Here is a 23713-nt window from a genome sequence, read left to right as displayed (position 1 = left end):
GTACCAATGGCTGACAGTGATAAAACCCACCTCCTATTCTGTGCCACTTCCTTCCTTTTTCACAGGAGTGATGGGTACTTCGCCATTGACACTTTCTGCACCACTCACAGACATCAGACTTCTCCGTTCCTTGGCACTGGCCTTGTGTTCCACTTTTGTAACTCTAAACCTGAGGAGAGAAGAAGAGCCCAGTTCGGTTTGGGTTTCTTTAAACACAAAGGTATAAGTAACTAAGAAACATGAGAGACTGCATCCAAAAGAAGCAAAAACTAAGGTAGCCATTAAAAATTATCCAAAAGGAGAAAGCAGAAGAGGGTAGCTTTTTCACCCACCATTCCCTTCTGTTCTCTGAAACATCCCTGCCTGAATCCTGCACAGACTATATTCTACTTTGTGAATATTCTAGAATATGCCTAATCCACTGTAGGCACTCACATATTAAAAAGCAACAAGTCTGTTATTGGCTATAATTGTTTTTAAGTACTGAATTCACAAACCAGACTGATATAATAAAAAAATGTTTGCTAGAGCAATGCCATACATAAGACATTCCCACCCCGAAGGTTCCCAAACTTCAGCCTTAGTCAGAGGTGTGTTCTTGTTGTTGTTGTAAATTATGGAAGGGTGGCCATTGAATTAGATCAATTTTCTTTAAGGGAAAATAGAAGATTAAGGAGGGAGTTTAAGTATCTAACATCATTTAAGTTTTATATTGTTAATATTACTATTATATTTGCTATGTTTAGTTGTTGTTAAGTTGTTTTTCAATCGTATCTAACTTTTCATGACCCCACTTGGGGTTTTCTTGGCAGAGATACTGAAGTGGTTTGCCATTTCCTTCTCCAGCTCATTTTACAGGTGAGGGAACTGAAGCAAACAGAGTTAAATGACTTGCCCAGGATCGCACAACTAGTAAGGTTCTGAAGCTGGATTTGAACTCAGGAAGATGAGTCCTCCTTACTCCAGGGCCAGCACTCTATCCACTGCACTACCTGGCTGCCCATATACTATATTATATTAATATAATTATAGTATCATTTTAACATATAATTCTAAACACATGTAGTATTATATTAATATAATTATCTCACTTTATATATAATTTTAGCATGAAAGCATATATTATGAAATACTAAATTTAATGAAATAAAATTATATGTAATTTAATGTATAATTATAAGGTTATATATAATGATATAGTATGATTATATATCTCATAGTATGTAAAATAATATACTTTGTAATATAACACAAAGTCACATATAGTCTTTCATAATAGCCTTTTCCTATTCCTAAACTAATTTTACTTTTACCTCTCTAAAATATCCTTTGGCCTGAACACTCTCAATCCAAAATGAGATTATCACCTGTGTGGAAGAGGCTTTGAGGATGAATGAGAAAAAGATGTTGCAAACAACCATTTTCTCTGTGGGTCAAATTATTTGCTTTTTGTGTGTGGCTGACAACAACCAGAGCACCACAAAGTAATAAGATTTCAAAGCTCAGTGCCTGACATCAGAGGGTCCCCAGGGAGAGACAAGACTAGCTCCGGGGTGGGGCACTTGAAGGAATGCAGATTCTCCAGTATACTGAAGCTTAACCTTTCATCAGATCCTAAGATTATTTTTTTGGAAAGTAAATAAAAGGCATTCTCTCTGCAAAAGCTAAAGGTTTTTACCACTTCTCAAATTTTCATGACTATGAGGGTTTAGCAAAACAGTGCTATCTCCTGTGCTACTGCACCTCCGCAGCAGATAGCTCAACAGTTGTCTCTTCTCTGGGCCACAAAGAACAAGACCAAGTGCGATGAAGAGAACCTTAGGAATATAGCTCCTGCATAAAATTACCAGGACAATTAGGTGGCATAGTGCATAGAGTGCCAAGGTCTAGAGTGAAGATGACTCATCTTCCTGAGTTCAAATCTGGCCTCGGAATGTGACCGGAGAAGTCACTTAACCCTGTTTGCCTCAGTTTCCTCATCTGTCAAATGAGCTGGAGAAGGAAATGGCAAACCTCTCCAGTATCTTTGCCAACAAAACACCAAATGGGGTCACAACACCAATAAAACTACCAACATGACTGCACAAAAAGTCTATTACTAATTTTGGACTAGTGGGCATTCTAATGTTTTAAATACCCATTATGGTACAGAGACTGACAGACAGACAGAAAAAGTATGGGAAATAAAAGAACAGAACTTAGAAATCATGTAAAACAAATCCACCAGAAAAGTTAAAGTAGTCCATATAAGCTCGCTGAAGCTGGTAAACACTTAAATCATACCATTTTCCATATTCAAACCCCTTCATATATCAGTGGTCCTGTTCTCTGCTATCAGTTTGGGGCTAACTGATTTTCCTGTTTCCAACTCTTGAAACACATCTTAGATTATCTCCCATTACACTTCATGTCCTTCCCACACACATAGGATCATAGGAGCGTCAGAATGCAAGCCGTAACCTAGGGGGAAGCTCCTTTCCCTCATCATCCTCAATGCTTCTTTATGAAGCTCCTGTTTATATGTAGTAATTTGTATAATTTGTTAGGCAGTGTAGGAAGAGAATCGCTATACTCTCACATCTGTGCTTTTGTTTACAGACATCCTGCCCCACTTCAGTCTACTGAATTTGTACCCATCATTCAAAGATTAACTCAAATGCCATCTCCTCCACCATTTCCCCATTGAAAATGACATTTCCTTTCAGACCTAATAAATTATCATGTAATATAGTATATTATGACTACCTGTGCTGGTGTCTTATCCTGGCTAGGGCATCAAATTCTACAATAAGACATTTTTAAAATCAAAGCCAAAAGGATTTTGTATTTAACACTCAGAATTTGCTTCCCTGCCAGGCTTGAATATCCCCAACCTTGAATTATTTTTAAACACTTTTCAAGCCTTCTTATGCTTCTGAGTGCTACCCAGGGTGTTACAGTACAAAAGTGACCTTGATCTGGCTCCCCATCCCAGGGTCTTTTGTGCTTTCTTCTTTATAGTTCATGAGGATTTGAGATTTTAGCTCAGTTTAAATGGTAGAGAGTTTTTCATCTTTCTGACAGATGTTCAGGGGCCTTTAGGTCATGAGTTGACTTTTATTATCCACACCGAAGCCAACAAATGGGAAAGACCTAAATCCTACAACTGCCTTGAACCAGAAATGTTCAGATCGAAAATGAATGGCTATCTAGTTGACTCTAATTTTTGCCATCAAACATAAAAACCTTAACCTCCTTTGCTTCTCTCAAAATCAAGCCTCTGAATGAAAAAGCCTTTTTACAGCACATTTTATTATGGACATTTCAGGGTACCCTTCATTGCCTCCTCTTTACCAAACAGCAATTGCTGGATTGCAAGGCAGTGAAAAAAAAATCCACCAATGCTATTCAAACGTCTATCTCTTTTCAGTTCACAGTCCCAGCAGCAGGCCAGCATCATACCCAAGTATCATTTAACATGAGGAATTTCAATCTTACAGAATGGAAAAGTAAGCAATGAATTCACATTGGCTGACAATGAGAAGTTGTAAAATGCTGAGCTTTCTGCTCTAGTGAAACCATAAAACTCCCCACTGGAAAATCCCAGCCCAGCTTGCCCTAGATGGGAGTTCTTTGGTGTCATCTTCTATCAGCCTATTTACTGTCATCTTACAGGGAGCTTTTCATTATTGGAAAAGGTTGGAACACAGGAAGAAGAAAGTTGTCAAAAACATGGATGAGAATACAGTATGGATGAAGAAGGGATATACAGATACAGTAAGTACAAGCCAGTTCCAAATGATCAAAATGAGAAGCACAATAAAGGAGATGGTACTTACCTGCCAACAGAAAGGACTGTCACTTCTCCTTGGCGCCGACTTCTTCCTTCTTTCAATCTGTTGCTTGGTTTTGTGAAGTGCCACCGTTTATGTCTGCAGCGCTGACATACATCTCTTTCTACTGCCCCTCCAACAGTATGCAGATGGCGGCCACACACATGCTTTCCTGGAGTACTTCCTGGTGACATGGGACCAGGACTCACTGGAGGGCTGCCCGGAGTGCTTGGAGTCAAAGGGCTTATAGGGTGGGAATCAAATTAGGAAGAGTTAGTTATTTTAAGGAAACCTCAGTTAATTAAAAAACAAAACCACATAATTTCAGTAGATTTACACACAAATAAAAAAAGTCAACTTCAGTGATATAAACATGCTTTGTAAACTGTTCTTTGATCCCAAAGGATTCAATACATATAGCAATTTGTTCACATTTCACTTTCTCTAAAAAACACAAGCCTTCTTCTCCTTCACAGAATCTAACATTTTATCATGAAATCAGCTGGAAACTAAGAATTGGCTCAATTGATGATATTCTGTTTCTTTCTTAATTTTTAATAAACTCACTGGTGGAACCATAGGATACTATCTCATTCCCTGCAGAGTTCTTACCTTAACTTGAGCATAGACACCTAAAAATGTTTACCCTTGTGGCTAGATAAAACCAAATTCTAATTAAGTTTTGACATGTCTTAAGAGGATACTGGATTTCTTTTTTTTTTTTTTTTGAAGTCCAATCCTACAGCAATAAATGTGTAGCAAGAGGGGAGGAGAGGTCATTCATCCTGACCTCATGAAAATCTTGTCAGTTCTTCTTTGTCCTCCCCGCCCACCTCTCCTAACAAAGTAAAAGGTCTACTTTTGGCAGGAGTTGGCAAACTTTCTAAATTAAAGCCATTTTCTTCTGGGTTACTCAGTATTAGATATATTACATTACCATGAGCCAACTCTCACAAACAATGGAGGGTGCCACTCACCAGTTGTAATGGCAAGCAAAGTGGACTTTTTGCTGTTTTTTCTTTTGGAGTGCTTCTTAACACTAAGGCAAACAAGTGCCTCTGGTTGTGACGCCCTCTAACCCTGAAGAAGTATATATATACTCGGAGGTTAGCATTTTGCTTTGGGGGCTCACTCATTGGAAGAGTGTTCATGTGATTTGGCCAGATGAGATTCTGAGTAGCCATTAAGAAGCCCCCAGACCCTGGCTTTGAAAACCCAGATGCTGGTGCTTCTCTCTCTGGTAACTATGTATGTATTGCTATGGACAGACAGAAGCCCTGTCTGCTGATTTATGTTATTTGCTCTGTTTATATAATTTCTGCTTGTAATTTCTGTTTGTGTTTGCTCTGAAGTTCAGGGTGCTGACTTTTTCCCCTGAACTAAGTGAATGATATATGTATGTTTAATTAAAGTGAGATTGTAAACCCCTTAAGGTTGCTTTCCTTAGAAAAGCAGGTCAAAGAACTTGTGCTAGCAGCCCTCCTGTGTGCTGGTGTTATTGGCTTTACACCTCCACAGCAGCTGCAAGCAGCTTTGTTGTTACACCAGTCAAATCTTAACAGGAAGGATGGAAAAAGATTTGAGAGAAGATCTGTTAGAACATCTGTTAAGTTTTAAGGAAGGAAGGGTCATAATGGAGACAAACAGGCTGAATGACAAAGGTTACCAAGCTATATGCATAGACATCTATGTATATAGGCTTGAGAGAGAGGAAAAAAACATATAGAGACATATGTCTATGTGTATGTGTGTATGTGTGTGTGTACTTGGTAATCTTTGTCATACACACACACACACACACACACACATATGTTGCTATATGACCTTTTTCCGAGTTATATTTTTAAAGCTTAGTGTCCACTTGAATTTCAAGTGCCATTTTCTTTAAAGAGATATTTTTAATGTTAACACCACACTCATCTTCTGGGGAAGATTATAGTAAAAACAGCACACATGAATTTTTAAAAGATGTTAATAATTTCTGTATAAACTCTACGATCAATTACTTCAGGCTAATTTATTCAGAGACTTAATATTCAAGAACCATAGCTTAAAATGAATGTTATTGCCGCAATGTTTCATATGTAATAAATGTCTCCTAAATAAGTATATTAATGACTGTCTTTATACCATCTATAAACAAGACCTAAGATAAAGATCGTTACAAAACAAAAATGGCAAGCTTTGTGTCATTAAATTTGAGCAATTAAATGAAAAAGCTTCCTCTAAAGAAAAAAAAAGGTCTCACCTTTCAGGCTCACATACGCTGTTATCTGCCACCATGGCCTTCAAAACATCAACATTTGCTACAAAAACAGAAGAGTCATTATACTTAACTATATGAAATGCATAATCGCAGAATTTTAGACCTAGACAAGATTTTATAGGAGTCCTGTTCCAGTCTCCTAGTCTTACAGGTGAAACTTTGACTTCCAAAAGGTTACAAAGCAATAACTGGTAGATTTGGCCAACAATACCTTAAGGAATACCCAAGAAATTAATAGCAAGCAAAGGGCATACCCAACCTAAAGAAAAATGTTTCCCATTGATTTTAAAAAATAAAAATATATCTATATTTGTCCCTCTCATGCTCAAGGGTTAACATACATTTTAATAGATAGATATTTTTCCCCAGTGCCCCCCAACATGCCTGGATTTCTTACTATTCTTGACCCCTGCCATCTCCTCAAGCTATCTTCCTTTATCCCTCCTTCCATTCACTGCCCAGCTCCTAGAAGCTGCCTACATTTATTGCCTCCAATTCCTCACATCTCACTCACTTCTAAATTCCTTGTAATTTGGTTTCTAATTTCAACATTCAATTGAAACTGTTATATTCAATGTTACCAATGATGTCTTAAATGTTTAAATCCAATAGCTTTTCCTCAATCCTCATTCTTGAGGTTCTCAACACTGTAGACCACCCCATTCTCTTAGATGTATTCTCCTCCTTGAATTTTATGACACCATTCTCTCCTGATTCTTTCACCTACATGACCATGCCTTCTCAGTCCACTTTGCTGGATCATCATCCATGTCTCGCTCCCTAGGCATGGGTATAGCCCAGGGTTCCGTCCTGAGACCTCTTCTCTTCTTTTCTGTTTATATACTCTCATCGGCTCCCATAGATTCACTTAACTTCTCTATGCAGATGATTCTAAAATCTATTCCCAAACCACCTCCCGAGTTGGAATCTCAAACCACCAAATGCCTACTGGACATCTTTACCTAACTGTTTCATGTACATCTGAAAAGGGAACTCATGATCCTCCCTCTCTAAACCTAATTCTCTTCCTAACTTCCTCATCTCTGTTAAGAGAAACACCTTCCTTCCAGTCATTCAAGCTTACAAAGTATCTTCAACTCTTTACTCTTCCTCACTCCTCCATATTTAATCAGTTGCCAAATACTTACCCATTTTATCTCTACAACATGTCTCAAATCCTCTTCCTTCTCTACACTCATACAGCCACCACTTTATTTCAGGTCTTGATCATCTCCAATCTAGATTGCTGCAGTGTGGCCTCCTTAATGGTCTCTTTGCCTCCAATTTCTCCTCCTCTAAATAAATACTCCATACAACTGCCAGACATTCCTAAAGTACAGATCTGATCATGTCACTCCCCTACTCAAGAAGCTTCAGCAACTCCCTTGCTTCTAGAACAGAGAAAGGTGCTCAAACTTGTCGGACTCAAGACCCCTTCATACTCTTAAAAATTATTGAGAACCCCCAAAGAACTTTTGTTTGTGTGAGTTATATGTATTCATATTTATTGTATTGAAATTAAAACTTCACCTTAGGAACTTTGATCACCACAATGACAAACCACAGTTCCAAAGGACTTGTCATAAAATATTATCTCTCTACAAATAGATAGCTGATGGACTCAAGAGGGCAGACTGAAGCACTCTTTCTTTCTTCCCTCCCTCCCTCCTTTCCTTCCCTCCTTGGACATGGCTAAATGGGAATTCATTTTTGCCTGATTATACATATTTGTAACAGATTTTATTTTTCTTGCCTGTGCAATGGGTAGGGATGGGTGGGGGGAGAATGGGAAGGAAAGAATTCAGAAGTGAAAATAAAATAAAATTGAATTTTTCAAAAATGTAAGGGATATTATTTCCTTGCAAATGTGTTAATTGTAACTAACACAAGAGAATTGTTCTGCATAAATTGTGTATCTCTTTAATTAAAATTATGCATCATAAACCTTTGGCAAGACATTGGATGGCTGAGGTTATTGATTAGTGTGAGAGAATTATAATGGACAGTTCACCGAGGGAGCTTCATTAATGTCAGGATAAAACACAGTTCTATAAGCCGTAATTTAAAATGGGGCCCCTTGTGCTATTTATAAATACTAATTGTTTCACAATCACTTGCAATGAGAAATTCGAGGTAGGACCTACATAAAACTTTTTCAAGTTGTTATAAGTTGTTTAAAGAAAAAAACGATTCATAAAAAAGTAAACTTCTTAGTATTAACATTAAAATAGTTTTGACCCCATGAAAGCATCCCTGGATCTCACTTTGAGAAATGCTACACTAGAATAAAATGTGAACTCCTCTCTATAATATTTAAAGCCCTTTGCAACCTGACTCCAATATCTTTTTCAAGGCAGACTACAAATCACTCTCTTATCCCTCAATGTTCTGGCCAACATGACCTACATGGTGTTCAGTTACACCATGTTATTGCATATTCTGCCTCCGTTCTTGGCCAAGTCATCCCCCATTCCTGAAATGCTCTCCCTCCTCCCTTCTAACTCAAAGAAGCTGGGCCCAAGTGCCACCTCCTACAGGAGGCCTTTTCTGATCCACACTCCTTTCCCAAGCCTACTCCCCAGACTCCTGGTTAGTGCTCCCCTCCCTCTGAAATTAATTCAATTCAATCCAATAAAAATTTACCAAGTGCCTATTATTTGCCAGGCACTGTGGTGAGGATACAAAGACAAAAATGAAAGCACTCCTGCCCTCAAAGAGATTATATTCTACTGGAGAGAGGAAGGGAGGGACAACAGGAACGTAGCAAAGTTAACACAATACAGATAGCCTGGATCTGGGATTTCATCACTGTAAGTAGCTTCCACTAAAGAAACTCCCTCTACCAAAACAGAAAGACAACTGTTCTGAATTTATCATTTTAAAGAGTTGTTTAGGGCACTAAAAAATTAAGTGACTCTCCCAGGGTCATATAGTCAGTACATGTCAAATGTAGGACTGGAATATGTAATAATTGGAATATGTAATATATATGCATATATATATACAAACTAAATATGAATCAGTGGGAATGTGAGTTTTGGGGAAAGCACTAAAAACGAGAAAATCAATTGCATGCTGTCTTGGGGAGGGGGAAGGAGAAGTAGGGGGAGAAAATTTAAAACTTATAGAAGTGAATGTTGAAAATTAAAAATAAATAAATTAACTTATTTTTTAAAAGACTATAAGAGATGGAAGTGAATGTTGAAAATTAAAAATAAATAAATTAACTTATTTTTTAAAAGACTATAACAGATAAGTGGGACGGATTTTTATTATGATGCCTTGTCTCTCCAGCTGGTCTGTGATGACTATGAGACCAATGACAATAAAATGGGAGAGGCTAAAAAAAATCAAGAAAGGCCTAATTACTAGGAGAATATATTTTATAAAAATGTGCCTCTTGTTTCTTCTGGTATACCACAAACTCCTTAAGACAGGGCTTGCATGAAATAATGAAGAGTGAAATGAGCAGAACCAAGAAAACATTGCATACAGTAAGTAATAGCAATATTGTTCAAAGAATAACTGTGAAGAACTAAGCTATTCTGAGTATTATAAACATTCAAATCAACCACAAAGGACCTATGAAGGAAGATACTATCCACTTCCAGGGAAAGAACTGATAAAAAGAAGTATGCATAGTATGGTTTTACATATATGTGTGTGTGTGCGTATCTATATCTATCTATAACTGTGTCAAATGGTAGCCTTCTCTAGTGTGGGGTGGAGAGGGAGGGAGGGAGACAGTTCAGAACTCAAGAAGTAATAAAAAGTAAATTAAATTTAAACAAGGGAAATTGATCATTTTACCTAGAAAGGACTTTAGAGATCATATAGTCCAACCTTCTCATTAATAGATAAGGATACTGAGTTTGGGAGAAATAAAGACACTTGGTCAAAATCACAGGGGCAGAAAGAAGATGAGTCGGGGTTTGAACTTCTTTGGCTCAGAATTTAAGTAGCTCCATTCAAGTACGGATTATTTCATTCTTTGTGTTTGTATCTCCAGTGACTAGCACATAGCAAGTCCTTTCTAAATGTTTGTGGCTTAATTTTTCTATTATGCACCACAGAGATCAGCTTCCTATAAGAAATGAAGCATATTTAATCTACTTAAATGGATACAAAATATTTAAATCATCTTAACATTCCAGGTAGGGAGTAACAAAGCCTAGTTTGAATTGGGCCACTATCAATAAAACCATTCAAATACAGCTGTAATCCTATGTGGTTAATGAAAGCATAGAAGTCTATAACGAAAGCATAGGAGTCTGTCAGACTGTTGTGAAACAATAATAGCTAATATTTACATGGCGCTTACGATGTGCCAGGCACTGTGCTAAGTGTTTTACAATTATTATGTGATTTGAACCTCAAAACCAGTCACATGGGAAGATAGGGCTACTATTATCCCCACTTTACAGATAAGGAAACTGAGACAAACAGAGGTTAAGTGATTTGCCCCAAGTGACACAGCTAGTGTCTGAGATTAGATTTGAACTCAGGTCTTCCAGACTCTAGGCCTAGCATTCTATCCACCACCCCACCTAGCTGCTTATATTATTATTATGGCTATTATTAATATTATTTAGAGCTGGAAAGGACCTTCGAAGCCATCTACTTTAACCTTATCATTTCATAGATGGGGAAACTGACCTAGAGCTCATTCCTGGAACCCAGGCCTCTGATTCTAAAATCTACCACACTTTCCACTACTCTCATTTATAAAGTGCATTAAGGTTTATATTTGTAAAAACATCCTGGTAAGGTATTATTATCCCCATCTTACAAATGAGGAAAGTGAGCTTCAGAGAGAATTTCCCAATGTCATACCATTAGTAAATGTTGGAGTTAGAACTAGAACTGGGAATTTATTCCATGCTGCTTATGGGGTCATCAAAAAATGACTGGTTAAGGATATTTCTGGAAATTTCACTCAGTGAAATACAAAAATGTGAATACTTCTACCTAACCTTTTAAAATTAAAAAAAAAAATCTAAGTACCACTTTCATAACTAACTTATGAGGACCACAAGAAATACCCTGGAGACAAAAAAGGAAGAACCGACCATTTGCCATGTGCACCAACTTTAATATTTTATGCACCAAATAACATCCTTCAATGATGAGGCCAAGGAACAAAGACCTCCATGAAGGTGATACTTTTGTTGCTGGTTTGTAACGGTTAATGTTACTCAAGGATGACTTCAGCAGTCTTGCTCATGGTGTCTGCGGAGCAAAGACTAGATTTATGCTGATGAGAAGACAGATGCTTTTTCTAAAAGCAAGTGAGATAATATTTGTAAAGTGCTTAGCATGGGACCTGGCACATAGTAGGCACTATATAAATGCTTAATCTCTTCCCTTCCTCAAAAGCAAAAAGGAAGTTTTATCTCAATGAGAATTTTGTGGTTAAGGGATTAATAAGCCAAGATAACAGCAGATCCTCTGGCACATATGACTGCACCAATGAACTTCACTTATTTTTTAAATGAGCTTTTCAGAACCAAAATTCTTATATCCAAAAGCAGCCACTCACTCTAGCCAAGGCTTGCAACGCATAAAAATGTATATTTCATACTGAAACATTAGCAATGGAATCTATTTACCAGTCACTCTTAAAATTGACTTTACTTGTCCTCACCTCTCTTCGTATTTATGCTGACAGCAGGGAGCAACCTACCTCACAGGTATGTAGGAAAGTATCATGCAAACCTTAAAGTGCTCTAGAAATGAGGGCAAGAAGAATAATGACCATTATTATAAATATTGTTCTCATTACCAGCATAGGGGAGAAATAGAATCTTGGGATGTTTTCCATTTCCATTAACACCTGGGGGGATGGCGACTAGATAGCTTATGGATTCTGGGCCTGAGAGAGCCAGGCTTGTCTTCACAACTGCTACTATCACACTCTCTACAAACACATCACGTCACCACTTACCAAATTCCAAAATCAAAAACGGAGGAGAGAGTACACCAATAAAAATGGAACCTCGATGGAGGCAATGGCGACGTTAGGGTTACGTGATTGAAAACAGCCTAACAGTGCCTGAGAAGATACATAACTCACAAAATGATCATTCTCCCTTTAAATGTAAATTGTAAAAAAAAAATGTGCTTAAGCTCACCAAGATACAATAAGAGCGATGATAATAATAATGACTGATACTTATAGAGAGCTTTAGTTTTACAAAGCACTTCACATATGTAATTCCCTTTTATGGATGGGAAAATCAAGGGTCAGAGAGGTTAATGATTTGCCCGAGGTCACACAGCTTATATCTATAGGAGGTAGAATCTGAATCCAGATCTTCCTAACTCCAAATTCTATCCACTACACCATATTGCCTCTAAAAACTTCTCATATTTATAATTTATACTTTTGTGAGCCTATTAGGTATTACATATTATTAGTGGTCTGAGTTCCTAAGACTTGCCAGAAATTCTTACTAAATATTCCACTTATTTGTACTGAAACCAGTTCCAAATAGGAAAGAGGTGCCTACGTGCTACCAAGAGGCACTTGGCACTCTTTTCAGGGACACAAACAAAGCTTTTTCTACTCTCCCCCTAAGAGCCCACATGCCCATCAGCCCCACAGGTAAGAGCCTCTATACCGCAGCTCTTGAAGTGGAGTCCATGAACATTTTAAAAATATATTTTGATAGCTATTTCAATATAATTGATTTTCTTTGTAATCTTATGGATTTTACCTTATACGTTGAAAACCATTATTCTGAGAAGGGTCAGACTACCAAAGGGGTCCATAATACACAAAAGCTTAAGAAGCCCTGCTCTGTGCAATATATCAAAATGCCCAAAGCTTCTAGCAATGCCTTTGCCACATCTAGCATGGGGAACCTTCAGAAGGTCTTATTGGCTGCCTCAGGTGAGAAAAGTTCATCATAAACACTGATTACTACTTCTAAAATGTTTCATTTATTAGTACCTTAGACACTAGACTGATTAGTTTCCTTATATGTTCTTATTTGCTACATTTCCTTCATATCCAGAAGAATTTAACTATAGCTGATAATCATCTGTAAGCTGACTTCCTTTAAATCATTAATCCTTTGCTAACTGAAGCATACAGGAAATGAGTGGAAGAAGGGAATTTAGGGGCCAGAAAAAATCTTCAATGAGAAAGAATTTCCAGGAAAATGCCCTCCCTCCCTGACTTCCCTCTACTTTTTCCTGAACACTACATCTGTATCTGACGGGAAAAGACTGCAACTACCACCAGCACTTCTCCCCAAGTCATTCAATCAAAAGGTAAAATTTCTATCATCAGACCACCTTTCCTCAAAAGTCCATTTACTCAAATCTAAGCACAAGTCATGGGAAGCTTAGTTCATTATTAGAACTTGATAGCTTTCTAAAAGAGCTACTCAATTACATAGGGACAGTTTCTACTTTGGGATAGAGCGATTTCATTAGTATAGTGTCAAGATATTAGGAGACATCCTATTTTCCTGAACTAAGGCCCAATAAGCAAGCTGTGCCCTGAGCTTGGCATGACAACAATCTTTTGTGCTCACCCTCTGGATGATCTCACCCTCTGGCAAAATTATATAATTTTTGTATTGCTTGGAGCCTTATTTTCCAGGGGATCCCAGGCAGACTGGTACTGTAGCCGACATGCGGCAGCAGCAAGTGATCAATTACATCTCCTGACATGCTAAGTGAACCAATCTAGATACTTTGATCCTGTTCCTGTCAGACCAACGTTGGTTCTGTACCCCGCTGAATAATCACAAGGCTCAACAACCCAACAACTTGAGACAATCATAAAGCACAACAATTCTAATAACTTAGATACTGTTCCTACAGGACCCAAGAACGCCTGTATTGTCCCAAGAAATGCCAACTGTGGGAACTGTTTACTCAAGACTATTGAGTGCTGCCTTCTTATGGTTTTCATGTATAAAAGCCCTACCCCTGCCATAAGCCATAAGCCCTCCTTCTCAGAAAGGCGGACTTCTGTTTGCGAGCATTTTCCTCACTTTGAAATTAAACTTCTGTTTGATTCTTGACTCTCCTGTCTCCAGCCTGCTTTCTTTCGCTCCAGCCACCCACAGTCTAGAGACCGGTTCTGGTCCAGTTGACAATAGGTAATGTCCGGGAGAGAAAAATCTCTCTACCAATGCAGGTGAGCACCTTCTCTGTAACTCAGTCTTAAAAGATTTGCCTGGAGCACTGAAGGGTTGAATAATTTTCCCAGGATCATACAGTCACTATGCGTCAAGGACAGGAGTAGAATTGAGTCAGGCCTTCTTGGTTCCAAGGCTAACTCTCTATCCACTATACCAATTCATAGATTAAATTTAAAATTCTAGACCCTAACGCAAAAGCTGCCTAGAAAGTCCCTTTCTCTTTGTAAATAACCAGAGCCTGCCTGCTGAGCATTCAAATAAGCCAAGTCCCTTAGTATACCCAAGCTTGATAGCGGCAGCCACTTCCTGGTCTCCCTACCAGAGGAGAAAACTAACAGGAGAACCCAACAGGCGACGACTCCAATAAGAATTGGGGAGTGAGGCAGTATTCTATTAATCAAAGCTCAAAGAATTACAGGAGATTGATGATTTGTGAAGCAGCTGATAAAAGTCTACCCCATTTTTAAAAGACATTTAGCAGCCTGCCCAGACAAACCAAAATTGAATTGCAACATCCAGGATGTGATTAATATATGAATAAGAACATCATTAGAAGTTCAATAGCATGGAGATTTAACCTTCATTCCACCGCTGATACAAAAAGGATTTCAGGGAAAAGAACAAAGACTAATAATATCAGCAAAAAGCTGATACTAGCATCAGTCAGGTTGGTAGAGTTGGTCGTGGGATAAAGATATTTTCCAATAAAGTCATGCAGGATCTTGGTTTCAAAGTACAACCTGGAAATGCCAGTTTACAAAATTCTGATAAGAGTGACTAGAATTTACCTAATTAGCAGATGTAGCTTTGATTAAGTCTAGGAATGTAGAAAATTTCAGGAGAGGACAGGCTTGTTCTGATGTTTGTTTGTTTTTTTCATAATTCTATCCCTAGAGTCTAGCAGAATACCTTTTACTTGGTAGGTAGGTCAGTCAGTCAGTTAATAAACATTGGTTAAGTGCCAGGCACTGTGTTAAAAGGTAGGGATACAAAAAGAGGCAAAAGACAATCTCTGCCCTCAAGGAGCTCACAATCTAATAGGGAGACAACAAATAAACAAATATGTTTATAGTTGTATAAAACAAGATATACACAAGATAAATAGGAAATAATTTAGACCCTAGAATGAATAAGGGTTGGGAAAGGCTTCCTGTATATTAAGATGGGATTTTAGTTGGGACTTAAAAGATGCTAGGGAAGTAGGTGTTTAAGGATGGGAGATAAAGAACTGTCTGGTGTAGCCTGAAGCCATGGAACAAAATAAAAAGGCGTGGCTTACAAAAGGAACAGCATCTATAACCTTGTTATCATTGAGACCATGTTGTAACCGACTGAACTAATCATAGCTTCCATTCCTATCATAGGGGCAGCAAGGTTGGGCAACGGATAGAGCACCAGGCCTAGCCTCAGGAAGATTCATCTTCCCCAGTTCAAATCTGACCTCAGATTAGCTGTGTGACCCTGAGCAAGTCACTTAACCCTGTTCGCTTCAGTTTCCCCATCTGTAAAGTGAACTGGAGAAGAAAATGGCAAAAACCATTCTGGTATCTCTGCCAAGAAAACCCCAAATGGAGTCACAAAGAGTCTGACACAACTGAAAAACAACTAACAACATCAAACGACTTACTTCTGACTCCCTAGGAAAGTTCTGGCAAGTTAATTTGATTTCTCTTGGCTTCAGTTTCCTTACATGCAAAATAGGGGGACTAGACAAGATCTCCAAGGTTCCTTCCAGTCCTAAATCCTATAACCTGGGTTCCAGGCCTGGTTCTGCCACTGACTACTTATGTGTCCATAGACAAACATTTCACCTCTCCAGTTTTCTCATCTCTAAAACAGGGGACTCCTCCAACTCCTCCTCCTTCCTATTTCACTGGTCTGTGGTCAGCAAAGTGCTATGTAAACATAAAGTATTACACACATGAAAGTTATCATTAGGGTGAGAGAACCTATTTCTGTTCCTACTCACCCAAGGAATGCCACCTTACCTTACCACCTTCCCAAGCCTTATCATCACCAGATATCACGGCCATGTACAAATACATTTGGACAGCCACATTGAGAAGGATACATTAAGATCCCACTTACCCGAGTTCACTTACCTGTTGCCTGAAAATCCAAGCAATAAATCTCTGGCATTTTACATATAGGAAATGTCCTTTGGACTTTACTCACTCACTGCACAGTCACCCTCATTTTATAGAAAATTCCCACAAGCCCTTATCTGCTTATCCCTAGCTCACAGTGGATTGGAAGAGGTAAATTAGAATGAAAGTGTGGAAGGATATCAGCTAAAGAATGATCCAATTCTATCCATAAGAAGCGACAGCAAGAGAGGAGATAGAAAAAATATGAAAAATAAACTAAAGAACTCTAAAAGCACAGTATTCTGGGATTCAGTACCAAGACATCAGGAGCCCCTAAGGGCATCGCTGACATACATAATGCTAACTCTATATAAACAAGAAAAGATTAAGTTAGGACTCATATGTGATAGTTAAAGCAGACCTTGCTCTTTGGTTTAGTTGTTTTCAACTCTTCATGACTCCATTTGAAGCTTTCTTGGCAAAGATGATGGAGCAAGTGGTCATTTTCTTCTCAGCTCATTTTATAGATTAGGAAGCAGAGGCAAATAGGGGTTAAGTGACTTGCCCAGGGGCACACAGCTAGTAAATGTCTGAGGTCACATTTGAACTCACATCCTCCCGAGTACAGGGCTAGCACTCTCTCCACTACATCACCTAGCTGAGGCTGCCTCAGCCTGCTGCAGCAGAAAAAATATTAAACTTGGAATCAGAAAACCTGGGTTTAAGTCCAAGTGTCAGCACTTAATGGGTATATAAGTTCCTTGAGGAACTTAGCAGGTATATAAAGCAGGGTCAGGTTCACTTTTGCCTTGGTGCTCCCAGCACCTAGCCTGGCACATAATAGGTACTTAATACTTATTAAGTGACATGATTTGGGGCAAGACAATTTTGAATCCCAGTCTATAAAATATGAAGAAGAATAAGTGTCCTATCTACCCAACAGGTTAATGTGAGGATAACAAAGCATCACGGATGTAATGCACTTTATAACCATGAATGCTATAAGCTATTATTATTATGAGGTCATGTCACTAATGCCACCAAAGTCCTCCTATAATACATTGCCTCCCAAATTAAAATAACAATGATTACAGTATTGGAAGAATTTTTGCTCTGTATACTTTTTTATTCTATTATACAAATTACTGTTTAGTAATCACGTTGCCCTAGTTTTATTATAATATTGGTTATTCCTTAAGAAGGTGGGAGAAAGGTGAGATCCTTTTAAAAAGATTTCAATCCGAAATGCTCACGTTTTTCCCCCAGAACTTTTGGTGTTTATAAACAGAAGCTTTGATTATCTGAAAATTTCACTTATGTAGAATAGTTCACTCCTGCATAAAGCTAATTAAATGAGGTGTTGTTATAGTTACAAAAAAGGGCTGACTACTCAATTGCGACTTCAGTTGGTATTAACATTACCAAAGGTATTCATAAGTTTATCTCTTATTGAAAATTTGTTCTGAAGATTTTTTCAAACTACCAGAGGTTTTAAATACTATTGGCATACTGCCAAATTTATTATTATATTATTAAGATTGCCATACCTTCATTTTTCATGATGTAATGGACGATTTGTCCAACAGTATCACTATTCTCATTTACGCTGTCATTCATTTCTGAAAGAAAAAAGATGACATTTTAGCAAATCACCCGCACCCTCTACAATTCTTAAATTTCTTAAATCCACTCCAATTGAGGGATATTTCACCCATGGAAAAGAGTCAAGGGGGTACCGGATGAACTAAGTAAAGTGGTGAGAGATTCTGAATTTCCTAAATTTGTCTTGGATTTGTCAGGAATGCAGTATTCAGGTACTTCCTTGGTATTAGTTTATAACAAAATAAAATAGAACTATTATCAGCAACTGCTTGTCTATATTTTAAAATGTGGCATCTTAAACCAGTCTTGCACCTACAACTTCCTATTGGACATCTTGAAGTGGATGTCCCAAAGACACCTTAAAAACTCAACACATCCAAAACTGAATTCATTCTCTCTCCACCCAAACCCTGTCCTCTTCCTGCCTTCCCTATTAATACTAAGGCTACCACCATTCATCCAGTAATAACACCTGTATAGCGCTTACCATGTGATAGGCACTATGCTAAGCCCTTTGCGATCATTAGCTCATTTACCCTCACAATGGCCCTGGGATGTAGGTGCTGTAGAACACTGAGGCAAACAGAGCTTAAGTAGCTCACCCAGGGTCTGAGGCTTGAATCTGAACTCAAGTCTTCCTGACTCCAGGCACGGCACTCTATCCCAATGTACCACCTAGCTCCCAATCACCCAGGATCAAAGCTTAAGTATCATTTCCAACTCTTCACTCTCACCCCCCCATATCCTACCTGTCAGTGAGGCCTCCTGATTTTACCTTTGTAATATGCCTCCCATGTAACCCCTTCTCTCCTCTGTCACAGCCATCACCCTGCTGCTGGCCCTCATCACCTGGGCCAGGGCTGTCCAAAATACAGCCCTCAGTGCGATTTTATGCAGCCTGCCTGTGGGTCTTAATTTTCACGAGTGAAAAAATAAAATAATAATTTTCATGAAATGCATATTAGATTTTTTAATTCCATCACTAACAAATAATCTCATTGATGTTAATTTTCTTCGGTGTTTTTAAGCAGTATTACGGATGGAACACATCGCACAGAATTTCCAGTCAATCTGTGGGACGCATTCCATCTGTACGATGCAGACTAGTCAGTATGCACCTATCTTTACACTGTTGTGTTGTCGCTTTGTTGCTTGGCATTTGCTTTCACGCTTCGCACCTTCACCTGTTGTATTGATGACACGCATTCCCCCACTTTCCATTAGTGTACTGTATTTTTCATTCTGGGTGCAGCCCTCCAATAATCATTTTATTTTAATGCGGCCCTAAGATAACCTAAGGTTGGACAGCCCTGACCTGGACTATTGTAATAGCTTGCTGGTGGGTCTGCCTGCCAAAGGTCTCTCCCCACTCCAACCCATCCTTGTCTTGGCTGTCAAAGTGATCTTCCTGGGCCACACGTCTAACTATGTCAAACCTCTCTCCCCTGCCACACACATACCTCAATAAACTCCAGTTTTATAAACACAGTTTTTCTGCATATTGTGGCAGAGATAAGGGCCACCCTGGACAAGGAGGGCCTCGAGGCAGAGGTCAAGGACCTTGTCTCCACCCCCAACAACTGAAACTCTATGACTGGAAGGACTGAAAGGTCCTCTTGATTCTTGGCTTTTCCCAGAAATCCCCGCCAAGGCTGCTGGACTAGAGCTGAGGCTGATGCCCCTGAATCCTGCCTCCACTGTGTGTCTCCTCTTTGTCTGTCCCTTGTCCAAGTTCTCACCTCTCCTATGGCTCTATCTGCCTCCTCTTGGCTCCCTACTTCTTCTTGCCCCAGCTCAACCCAAGTGATCAGAGTTTCCATTGAGGTTAGCTCCTCCTGGGGCTATAAGGCTTTCTCTCTTCTCCATTCATGTGTTGTTTTCTCCTGTCTAGTCTCCTGGGTCCCCAGATGTGCCCTATGTGAAATGCGAGGGTGATAGTTCTCAGAACTACCTTCTAACTCGGAGAGGCCTTCCCACCCTGTCCAGAGGACCAGGGAGGCTCCAGCCTGGGCTGGTGAGGCCCAGGAAGGCCCATGGACATATGTATTTGAAACAATATTTGAAACAAGAGTAAGTAGGAAAAATAAATTTTAAAAAACAACTCCCTATCAAATCTAGGATCAAGTAGAAATATTTTGTTAAAAACAAATGCAGCGGATACAACACTGGGTCTGAAGTCAGAAAGACGTGAGTTCAAATCCAGCCTCTGACATTTAACTAGCTGTGTGATTCTGAGCAAGTCACTTAAACCTCAGTTACACCAACATCAAAATGGGGATATTTCAGCACCTACTTCCCAAGGTCCTAGTGAGGATCAAACAAGATAATCTTTGTAAAGTGCAAGTAGCCTAATAAATGCTTGTTTCCTTTTTTCCTGTGTTAGGTGTTTATCAAAGCCCTTCATAACTTGCAATTCCCCCCCAACCCCCCACCCCCCGCCCCTTTCCAGTCTTCTTACATCTTCCACCACCACATCAAATATATTCTGTCCTGCAGTGACAACAGCCTCTTTGCTGTTCCTCGGACAAGACATTCCATTTCCAGACTCTGGGCATTTGTACCAGCTCCCATGCCTGGAATGCTCTCCCTACTCATCTCTGCCTCTTGCCTTCCCCGGCTTACTTTAAATCCCAGCTAAAATCCCACCTTTTACAAAAAGCCTTTCCTGATCCCCCTTGATTCCAGTGCCTTCTGAGTGGGATGGTGAAGCCCTCTCAAGGAATTTGGATCTTGGCCTTTCTGTGAGTTGACTGGGATGAATGAGGGTGGGGATTTTTCAGCATGGCTCAGGGCTTCTGATTGTCAGCTAGGCCTAAGTTTCGAGTTACTACCTGTAGGAATCCGAAACTTAGAGCAGCCTGAACTCCACCCCCGCCCCCCTACAGCCCCACCATGAGCCTCATCAAATAAGGATAAAAGTGTTTTTAAAAGTTGGCATTGGCTAAATTGTACCTGGGGTAGTAGATTTCCATGTTTAGATTGTAAGCCTGAACTCCACCAATGACAGTAAAGGGTCAGTGGTGGGGTGGGGGTTGTTTTGTTAGGGTATAAAGCTAAGTTCTGCCCTCTGGGCACCACCTCTTGGAACCAATAGACTCCCTACCCATTGTCTATCAGTTGGGAGACCACCCTTTCCCTCGGGATCGTAACAAAATCCATTTCTACTTTCTACTTGAGAAGCCTCTGAGTTTAGTTTTGGGTGAAGTTCCTGTCCCGCACAATTCTGTCTGTTGATCTGCGTGTTTATACACAGTTTTTTGCATATTATTGCCCCATTATTAGACAGTTTCTCAAGAGCAGGGACTGTTTTACCTTTCCTCGCTTCCCCAGTGCATAAGCAAGGTGCCTGCCACTTCACAGACACTTAATAAATGTTTATAGATTGACTGACTGACTGGAAAATCTCCTAGTGGCTTCTCATTCTGCATTTATTCTAAGCCATAAGCTTTTATTTTTTTTTTAAGTTGCAGCATTCTCCCCATTTCCACATCAGACTTTAAGGGGAAAGGAAGGAAGGAAGCTAATTAAATAATCTCCTTGCTTTGTACTCCAATTCCTGGCTTACCATTCCAATTCAAATGTTAGTCTTTTGTTTTCTAATTGGACAACAATCGTTTCTGTGCTACTCCACACAAATACTCCAAAAAATTCTCGGAGCCATTTGAAAGCATTTCAAAACTGCCCAAATGGCTGTAATTTCCATTTGGCCAGCATCCTCAAAACTGTTTCCCATGTTCTTATAAAACGTATCTGTCCATTTTAAGAAGCTAAATAAGGAAACATGAATTCTATTCAAATGTACAAGGCCATTGTAGGTGAGAGTGGCAGCCAGAAGACCAGCTTTGCTCGACCTTCAAAAATAAAAGCCTCTCTCTTTCCTCTAAACTGCTCAGACTCGTTTGTTAGTGTGAACCATGTAACCAATGACAGCATCTTAGAAACCGCAAAACTTGGACCTGCCAAGAATGAATGAGTGCACTTGCTGTCTTCCTTACAGAAAGGCACAAATTAGGCACAAATGTGGAAAAGAGACTTCAGAAAAGAGAAACCCCAACACAGCAGAGGGGATGCTCACTAGGAGGAAGTACAGTTTTCTGTTTACAAACACTATCTGAAATTTCCTTCTAAGTTTGCTCATAAGTTTTCGTATGACTCATTATGCAATGAACCTTTAAAGAGTAGTGGGGGGTGGGGAAAAATAACAACTCAGTCAGCTGACTATGGAAGAGCAAGCCTCTCCCCTCACAGGGCCTGGCTCACCCATGACCTCTGCCAAAGGGCCCCTTTCTGCCAAAACAGTATCAGAGGGCTACAAGACTCATGGAAAGGGCCTATCTCATCCTCCAATCGGAACTGGGGGAAGATACGTACTTCACTAAAGTTTCAACCTTTTGGCTAAATAAAGGAGGAAAAAATAAGACCTCTAAGTCATTCACCAGATATTTGTATATGTATGAACCTGCACTGGTTTTCAGTATTTCACAATCTTATTTTCTATACAAATAAATAAAAACTTATATTCAAGCTTATTTATTTGTAAGAATATGTAATTGAGATCATTTCACAGCAAAACAAAAAAGACAACAAGGGACTTGAGGCCTATAGACATCATCCTAGATCCTTTTACTAATCCAGGTATTTTCATTTTCATTTAAAAGTACAATATTTCTGTATTGGAATAATACAAAATACTCACATGAAGCAAGTGAGAAGTTGAGGTATATGTGAGAGTGCTTTTGTGTTTTCTGATAACATAAGTCTCTAAATCAGGGTTTCTTAATCTGAGGTCAGTGAACTTTTTTAAAACTATTTCAATATTAATTGGGTTTCATTTGTTATCCTAATGAATTTTATCTTAAGCACTTAAAAACATTCCTCTGAGTAAGAGACCACAGGCTTCTCTCAAGTGCCAAAGTGGTCCATGACACAAAAAAAAGATTGTGAATTCATGCTCTAAATAATCCTGGCCTGAGGCTGTCTTTCTAACAGGACAAAAAGGATGGGAACTCATGTGAGTATTGATTGATGGAACTGGGGACATTTACCCGAGAGAAGAGGGAGAAGAGAAGACATGACATGGAAGAGATGTAACAGTTGTTTTCAAATATTTAACAGCTGTCACAAGGAAGAGAAATGAGACTTGTTCTCCTTAGCCCCAGGTGGCAGAGCTGGGATCAGCGGGACAGAGGCTACACAAGCAGATTTCATTTAACCCTCTAAAAATAAGCAAGTGACCAAGGAATCAGGGTATGTGGTTGGCTGGCTTGGCAGGAGGGAAGAGGAATTCCTCTTTTTAAAAACTGGGGTCACTTACCTATCTTTTCAACTTTTTCCGCAATATCTTGTTCGGCTTCTGTCGTACACCGATAGCCCTTCTTCTTAAGCAGATGGCAGATAAAGACTCCAAAAAGTCCCATGATGAAGAAAACTGGAACTAGTACAATAGCAACATATTCCGGGTGTCCATTCCCAGTATTGTTTGTAGGAGATGGTGTCGTCCCTCCACTGGAAGAAGCTAAAAAAGATGAAGTTGAATAGGAATAAACATGGAATCCTGAATTTGAGGGATTTTTTTTTTAAATCAGTCTCACAAGGTCAGCAGCTAGAAAGCAGGTTGTATGGAAATGACTGGAAGGTTTTGAACAGACTGCAATGTGTGCATGTTGGCCAAAAATGGGAATACGATCTAAAGTTTCACTTCACAGAAGTAGAGTGTCCAGAATGAGGGAAGGCCTACACCTGTTGTATTTGACCCACCTTGATCATATCTCATGAGGACATTAACAAGAC

At 39.2% G+C, this 23713-nt stretch overlaps 1 protein-coding gene across 1 annotated transcript in view; it reads right to left on the bottom strand.

Annotated features, from left to right (window-relative positions):
- The window catches only part of RELL1 (RELT like 1), a 65548-nt gene that overhangs the window by 17127 nt on the left and 24708 nt on the right, over window positions 1–23713 (bottom strand). The window contains exons 2-6 of the mRNA XM_036765447.1: window positions 23238–23438; window positions 17869–17940; window positions 6061–6118; window positions 3819–4055; window positions 31–169 (exon numbers count right to left, since the gene is read on the bottom strand). Of these exons, the coding sequence (XP_036621342.1) occupies window positions 34–169; window positions 3819–4055; window positions 6061–6118; window positions 17869–17940; window positions 23238–23438 (704 nt within the window). The 3' untranslated portion in view covers window positions 31–33. The remainder of the gene's footprint in view (window positions 1–30; window positions 170–3818; window positions 4056–6060; window positions 6119–17868; window positions 17941–23237; window positions 23439–23713) is intronic.

This window comes from Trichosurus vulpecula, chromosome 6 (assembly GCF_011100635.1).
Source record: "Trichosurus vulpecula isolate mTriVul1 chromosome 6, mTriVul1.pri, whole genome shotgun sequence".
NCBI classification, from domain to species: Eukaryota; Metazoa; Chordata; class Mammalia; order Diprotodontia; family Phalangeridae; genus Trichosurus; species Trichosurus vulpecula.
The sequence above is the reverse complement of the archived record's forward strand: the minus strand, read 5'-3'. Positions and strand labels throughout refer to the sequence as shown.